This window comes from Anguilla rostrata, chromosome 14, assembly GCF_018555375.3.
Source record: "Anguilla rostrata isolate EN2019 chromosome 14, ASM1855537v3, whole genome shotgun sequence".
In the NCBI taxonomy this organism is placed as follows: Eukaryota; Metazoa; Chordata; class Actinopteri; order Anguilliformes; family Anguillidae; genus Anguilla; species Anguilla rostrata.
In genome coordinates this window covers 14011030-14019333 of record NC_057946.1, presented here as the reverse complement: position 1 = coordinate 14019333, position 8304 = coordinate 14011030, and the positions used below count along the sequence as shown (strand labels likewise).

The 8304-nt window shown below is 39.8% G+C and overlaps 1 protein-coding gene across 1 annotated transcript; it reads right to left on the bottom strand.

Annotated features, from left to right (window-relative positions):
- Window positions 1-5183: 5183 nt before the first annotated feature.
- LOC135239333 (polyubiquitin-B) lies at window positions 5184-7460 on the bottom strand. Its single transcript, XM_064307924.1, has 2 exons — window positions 7319-7460; window positions 5184-6431 (listed from the first exon to the last, which is right to left on the bottom strand). The coding sequence occupies exon 2, from the start codon at window positions 6422-6424 to the stop codon at window positions 5279-5281; it is 1146 nt and encodes a 381-aa protein (XP_064163994.1). The 5' UTR covers window positions 6425-6431; window positions 7319-7460; the 3' UTR covers window positions 5184-5278.
- Between the last annotated feature and the right edge of the window lie 844 nt (window positions 7461-8304).

The following is an 8304-nucleotide window of genomic DNA, read 5'->3' as shown; positions in this document are numbered from 1 at the left end:
TTTTATCGTTTATTGTTTTATTGTCTTATTGTTTTATGGTTGTCTCTATTGCCAATTTTAATGTGGTCATTCATAAATGTTTTAAACCATGGCTGCAAACCGAATTTCTCCTTGTGGGACAATAATGATCTATTGATTTTAGAATTTGTGTGTTTGAGTGAAGACAGCGGAGACAGGATGGTGCAGCATGTGTAGGGGTGTGATATGTGGAGTGCCTGTCCCTCACTGTCTGAGGTTTCCGATGCCTTACACTGCTGTATGACGCGCTGTTGACCACTTCAGAAATTCTGCCCATGTTTTTGGACGCCTGATGAGCTAATGTTATCCGATTCCACTCTCCCTTATTTCCCCTGTTCCTATCATCTTGTCAGCTTTTCAAAAATTAACTTTAAAGATATCCAGCTTACTGTAACTTTTTCATTTCTATCCTCCCATTCTTGTCCATAAAGCTACAGTAGATTGTAAGTGGACCGCTCTCTCACCCCATCTCTCTCCCCTTCCCCACCATCTAATCTTTCCATATAGATAACCCTGATATTGATAATCTTATCTAATTATCCTTATCACTAAATAACTCACTTAGTTCCTTATTAAAGTCACGTTCTTCATTGCTGACCTCTGCCAAATCAAAGCTTTATTTCTCCAGATGGAGAACATGTAGATGCTATACACTGTACAGGAAACTTTAAAACATTCTTCAAAAGTCAGGTAAGATACCCCTTATTCCAGTTATGCAACTGATTTCAAAAATTTAATTAATTACTTGTCCACAGAGGATAAATAAAATGCAGTTAGTTAGAAATGCAAAGAAAAAAATAACTAATTCATTTTTGTTAATTACAGTGCAAAATGAAAAAAATAGACTATTAGTTCCACATATCAGTTCCTGCTTATACACAGTGCCAACGTAGATCTACTGCTATCACACTTACAGTATTCCATGCTAGATATCGGGCAGAACCAATTATCAATAGATCTGCCATGGAATATGACTTAGTCATCCACTACCATTACTGGAATTGTTACTCTGTTTACAGAGCTGAGAAAAAGTATTTGATTGATTTCCTCTATTATTGCATATTGGTCACACTGGACGGTTTCAGATCTTTAGAAACAAATGTACTATTAGACAAAGGGAAACTAAGTAAACACAAAACAAATTTTTAAATGATTTCATTTATTTAATGAGAAGTTGTAAAAAGTAACTGTTTAACTAGTAACTTAGTTACTCAACCAATTAACCAAATTTTATTTATAATTCAATTCAGCTGCCAGGATTGACTGCAGCCAGCCCTGTTGAATCTAAACCTCACTCATATCGAACCATACCAGAGTGAAATAGTCACCATAAAGTTTCTTGGACGTGGATAGTTGGACACCTTTTTTTTGGCCAATCAGTGAGTACCTTTTACTCAGAAACAAAGTGAAGGATCGTGAAACCTGGTTGTGTTTAAAAAAGGGAACAAACACCTGAGCTACCCAACACTGGAAAGTAAAATAGAAAATTCTAAAGGCAAGGCAGACATACAAACTTTAATCAGATATTCCTGAAAATAGCTATTCATATGATCATAATGAATTCCAGAACAAATCAACCATGCAGACACGTAATTTGGGGGGGGAGGCAAAGAAGGCTCAGTGTGCTCAATTTATTTAGGTCTCTCGGCTACCACTGGCCAGAAATAACAGTTCCAATATCCAGAGGCGGCTGCATCTTTTTCACGGGCTTGGCAGATCTAAAGTCCTTCCTATTTGCGATGCAAAACACATCATCCTCTAACGGCACTCTGATGGACTGGGAACCTGACCTATGTAATTCAACTCAGTGCTTCATCAGATGACTTAAGTGTGAAATCTCCAATACTTCTCCCCTTTAAGCGATTAAGGGCTTGACTTGTACAAACAGATGCACTTGTGGAGGCTGGCAGCTGTCCGACATCACACGGTCCATGTCCCATGCCACAAACGCACGTCAGCAACAGGATGTGCACCAGGGGGGTGTCACAATCCCCTTTGAAAAGCAAATTTGTAAAAATGAAATATTAAATCCATCCTACCCGTGAGTGTGTAGACCAAGGACTTCATGCTCATATTCACCCTTTTCCCCATTTTGCAGTCCCTGGCTCAATTTGTACAACATGATGGCGCCCAAAAACCGCATTTCAAAATGCTATTCACCGAGCCTATGGAAAGTCATTGGGTGACGTCAGTGACTTGGTCCATATTTTTTAGTATGGTGCAGGCCAATATATTCAACGCCAGAGATTCCCAAACTCCCGTCATGGGGGATCACTGTGTATGCTGGTTTTCATTCCAAATTGCAATCGCAGAATTTGAACAAGCTATTATTCTTAATTTTTATGAATTAGGTACTTTTCAAGTTGAGGGATTTTTTTAACCCTCTTAACTCACATTATGACAGAAACAGCTATGTATGCCATGAACAATAAAAGTCCCAAGTTCACATAGTGCTTATCGTGCTATATTGCAAACAATTACATACAAAGAGGCAGTAGTTTTAACTTATCAAATGAGGTGAATCAACAGGCTCATAAACCTGCATTGTGTTAAGTTTTTAGTTTTGTTTAATGATGAAATAACTTAATTAGGATGATGATGAGCCTATTCTTTCATCGCAGTCGTTAATTTGATATGTTTCTTTACCTCTTTTTATACAACTGGACTTTAATTCTTCATGTAATGCAAAGCTAATTCTGATCATATGTTTTAAGCGGGTAAATCATCTCATGAAAATATGAAAGGCAACTAATTAAGAAAAATTGGCTCGTTAAAATTCTGAGATTGCAGTTGTGGTCGGAACGAAAATTTAGCATAATCACTGCAGGACCCGGAACTCAAAACATTAATGTTCAAATAAAGGCGTTCATTAATTCGCAAAATCTGATCTAAGACATTTTATTAAACTTTTAACGTTTAATCCAAGCCTAATTTTTGCCCAGAACGCAATATATGTACGATAAGGTGTTCAGCAAAGGGATACCAATTATTCGCAGATATTATATTCCGTTTTTTAATTGCTCATTTGTAGGATAGTACACACGATATCGAAAAAGAATGTAATATGTAATCGTCGTAGTTAGAAAACGCAATCGTAATTTACGTGTCCCATTTAAAATGCAGTACAACAGAATCAGACGCACACAATCAGTAAAGCATCCCTGAACAGTCTCTTAATTGTGTTACTGGAGCCCATGGATATATTGCTTGCATTTTTGCCCAGACCTATCAGAGAGTTGAATTACTTGAGATGTATAGCCTAGATAAAAGGACAGACTGACGACATCAATTTCCACATTTCCACGATGAAATTTAATTTAAAAAATGTTTAAAAAACGAATTAAGACATTGATAGCCGTACAGACTCGTTTGTCGCAAAGCCTAGCCTCAGGACTCTGAAATAATTAGTGACGGTTCCAGCATTTACCCTCATTCAACGAATTTCACTATTTTGCTTAAAGTGATAACAAAAGTCAAGTGGAGTGGTTACTGTCATGACTAGTTTACCGAGTCGTATCTCAGTCCCAACAGTGCGTAAATTAGTTTTACACAGAGCCAGATTAATTTCCCAGGGACCAGAATAGACAAGAATTTAAGGATACGTCCAAAGGACAGCACCAGAAAAAGTGACGATTGATACGAAAGTGACATCTTGTGGCAGCAGCACAAACGTAGCCTACATGCCTACCAGATAGACGAAATTGCCAGTGAATTGTATGACATGCCACGGACAACTTCTTTTAAGCGACAGTCTTTCAAAGTATCCAAAAGGCACATCTAGAAATGACTAGATTTAAGTTATGTTATCGTCACCATATACCCATAGTCAGACACTTACCCAAACCCGGACACGCTCCCTTGTGCCGTATGTCCCGTACTTTCATTGAAAATTTCGAAAGGACGTGGGCAAAAAAGCATCATCTGGTATTTATGGTAATTCAACTACCTTTGTGTGAAATTTCATGTCCATCCAAACATATATGGGCATATTACGAAGTGTTTAATGAACATCACCATGTTCCAGTGCATGAATGGGCCAATGCCGCACAGGGCAACGATAGTTTACCGTCATACTCCCACAGGCTACGAATGGGGGTGTCTATGGGAAGGCTAGGCTAACCGGCGACGGTCTTCTAGTATTCCCACTGGGAAGAAAATAAGGTTAGAATTCATGTATGTACGTGTTTGTGACAAGTGGTGCATTGCTTCTAGCTGTTTATTTATCGGGTAAACGAACACGGAACAACGCCGGCACACACACGCAAATAGGTAAAATGCGGCCGATTATGGGTTACGTGACAATACGGTTTGCATAATTATCAACGTACACTTGATTTGCATCGGATATTCCGACAACACATTACCTGTGAACTTCTGAATGCGACGTTCTAAGTTAATGGTGCGTAACCTATACAGTATCCATATTTGTGGCATGGCAGAAACACTCAAATACTGGCCCTTAGTACGTGAGAAAAATCTGTAATGTCCTCATCTACTTCCTAAAAGACAAACTAGGTTTATTAATAAATGAGCGCAGTATATATATAGGCTTCCATCGAAGCTTTACCACTGAACAGTACATATTAAAATGCTTAATGCAAACTAATAAGGTTCAAACAACTAGGAAGGAATTACATTTAGCACGTTAGTCATTTCTTCCAAATGGTCACTTACAGCATTGCGTTCCTATACAGGACATTCGGGTAGTTTCCAAAATAAAGATATTCATAACAGTGAACGTTATACATTTCAGTAGCTGCACATTCCAAATTAAAATCTGTACAAACCATGCCCCTTCCAGCATCTCACAAATAGTGTATTGAAAATACCTGTAAAGAAAACCCATATCAATTTGAAACAAATCAATAATCATTCCCATGTCATAAACTGGCAGTAACAACTTCAAATCTTGAATTGAAGCAATCTTGATCAAATTAATTGAATTTGAATAGCTGTAACATTAACAAATCTAACTGTTTAACAGGAGGTAAAATACATGCAAGTTATATCTGATCTATTAATGCCACTGATTGGCCAATTTACCTTCATGTAAGAAAAATCAGCAGTACTGGCTAGTTGCCAGATTTGAGTGCCTGAAAAAGCTAGGAGAAAAGAAAAGAAAAAAACACATTAAATAACCTCTCCCTTCAAAATAAGACACCAAATTCAGGAATGCTTAAATTTTATTGAATTTAAAACATTTAAGGGGGGTGGTGGTTGGGGTTACAGAGGGGGGAAAAAAGTGCACAGCTCAACTTGATTAGTTGCCACCACGAAGACGCAGGACCAGGTGGAGAGTTGACTCCTTCTGGATGTTGTAGTCGGACAGGGTGCGGCCATCTTCCAGCTGCTTTCCAGCAAAGATCAGCCTCTGCTGGTCAGGAGGAATGCCTTCCTTGTCCTGGATCTTGGCCTTGACATTCTCAATGGTGTCACTGGGCTCCACCTCCAGGGTAATGGTCTTGCCAGTCAGGGTCTTCACAAAGATCTGCATCCCTCCTCTAAGACGCAGGACCAGGTGGAGAGTTGACTCCTTCTGGATGTTGTAGTCGGACAGGGTGCGGCCATCTTCCAGCTGCTTTCCAGCAAAGATCAGCCTCTGCTGGTCAGGAGGAATGCCTTCCTTGTCCTGGATCTTGGCCTTGACATTCTCAATGGTGTCACTGGGCTCCACCTCCAGGGTAATGGTCTTGCCAGTCAGGGTCTTCACAAAGATCTGCATCCCTCCTCTAAGACGCAGGACCAGGTGGAGAGTTGACTCCTTCTGGATGTTGTAGTCGGACAGGGTGCGGCCATCTTCCAGCTGCTTTCCAGCAAAGATCAGCCTCTGCTGGTCAGGAGGAATGCCTTCCTTGTCCTGGATCTTGGCCTTGACATTCTCAATGGTGTCACTGGGCTCCACCTCCAGGGTAATGGTCTTGCCAGTCAGGGTCTTCACAAAGATCTGCATCCCTCCTCTAAGACGCAGGACCAGGTGGAGAGTTGATTCCTTCTGGATGTTGTAGTCGGACAGGGTGCGGCCATCTTCCAGCTGTTTGCCAGCGAAGATCAGCCTCTGCTGGTCAGGAGGAATGCCTTCCTTGTCCTGGATCTTGGCCTTGACATTCTCAATGGTGTCACTGGGCTCCACCTCCAGGGTAATGGTCTTGCCAGTCAGGGTCTTCACAAAGATCTGCATACCTCCCCTGAGACGCAGGACCAGGTGGAGGGTTGACTCCTTCTGGATGTTGTAGTCGGACAGAGTACGGCCATCTTCCAGCTGTTTGCCAGCGAAGATCAGCCTCTGCTGGTCAGGAGGAATGCCTTCTTTGTCCTGGATCTTGGCCTTGACATTCTCAATGGTGTCACTGGGCTCCACCTCTAGAGTGATGGTCTTGCCAGTCAGGGTTTTCACAAAGATCTGCATTGTCACACTAGACAAGAAAGGATAGAGTAAATGCGTTTTAAAAAAGGGGACGACACTACCATAAAGCAGATCTACAAACATTAACCAGCCAACTATCTTAAGGTTTTTGAAAATATTAATCCTATGAATAGTCAGCTTTTAAGATTTGACAAAAAAAACAAAAACAAAGGCCGACAGTGAAAAGGAGTGGCCATTGCTCTTGTAAATAAATGCAGTTTTCCAGCTAACAGTACGCGTTCAGTAACAATAACCCTGCCTTGAGCTTCATGGCAGTTACTCAGAGCGATGTAATGGCGACTAGCCCCTCCTATTCAGAGCAGCAGCTGACTGACGACATTACAGTAGCAGCTGCTTGTTAGCCAGAGCTATGCTTCAGCAGCGTCCATTTTGAAACTCACATTGAAAAACATACAACTAGGACAACGGCAAGAATGTTTCCCTAAACGAAACTATGTTTGAAAGCTTTCACATTCACTAGATTGCGAAAACGTAATTCCATTTTAAAGCAGACCTCAACTAGTAATTGTTGCCTACTGTTCGCCTTTGTTTACGATAGCCAACTAGCCAATGTTAGCTAATGTTTCCCGACAAGCCGGAAATCCAGATATAAAACCATGTAGATTGAAAACGAGTGCAAGTACCCAAACACAGAGATGTTGCCTAATTGTAATAAAAACCAAAGCATTTTTTAACGATTTGAGGGTAAATTAAAGGCCTAACGTCAGCTAGCTAACTAGCTAACGTTACATTACCTGCCAAACTAAAAGCTAGCTCAAGTTATTCGACGATATAAAACCTTAAAGACTACCATAACATATTAACAATAAAAATGGTACTTAATATTACAAACTAACGTTCAGTCTGACTATTAATCAGCGATAGAGAAATACTTACGAAGTGTTTTTTCTATTACACCGAAGAGTAACACACCCGCCGCTCTCAACAGGAAACAAATCAGGAACGCAACAAAGGGCTGTGGTTTTTATACTGAAATGCTCACGTATCCCTCCACTGTTACACCCCAGAGGGACTATAAACTGCGGCTTTCAACAAGTTAACGGATTTTCACGATAATTACACAACATAAAAGCAGGAATATTAATGTACATTATTAAATAAACAAGTAAATATTAATAATATATATTTTACAGCCAAAAACACGATACGGGGAAATAGCTGAAATGAAAGGAGGGGAGGAACAAAAATGTAGTTGTGCGGCACCATCGCGCAGTTTAATTTCTAGAAAAAGGTGGAACTAGTGCTAACTGAACTGTTGGCAAAACGTAATTAGCTGGCCAATAACATTTTTCTGGACAGCTAGATAGACTCATTATGACATTAAAAAAAAAACAAATATTACCTCAACCAAAGTCAATTAAAAGTTAACGCTAATTCGTGAAATTCCAGGCTTAATTACTGTGGCTATCGTGTGAATATATTTTCTCAATGACCTAACTAGCTATCTAGCTAGGTAGGTAATTAGGTACACAGTTAATACATATACCATTATTTCATTACACAATTGCTTTTTTCAGGCTGCGCAGACGTATATGATCACCTAGGAAACGGACTGATTCATGTACTTTCGCCTGTTGGAACCAGAGACTGTAAAAAATACCGGTCGACTGATGAGTGGTAGAGATAGCTTGCTGCAACATAGCAACGGCTTTGTGATAGGACATTATCCTTGCCAAATGGTCACATGACAGGTGGAACATCTGTCAAGACTGTAACGTTACGTGTACAAGCTAACGTACATAACACAGTTCTTTTCACAACAAAATACTTTTGATGATTTTAAGTTAATGTTCAAATTAATTAATTTTCTAACGTATTAATGTTACAAATTAATGTTCATATAATGAACATAAACAATCCGA

Coding starts and splice junctions, on each gene's coding strand:
- LOC135239333 (XM_064307924.1), bottom strand. CDS start 6,424: ATGCAGATCTTTGTGAAAACCCTGACTGGCAAGACCATCACTCTAGAG.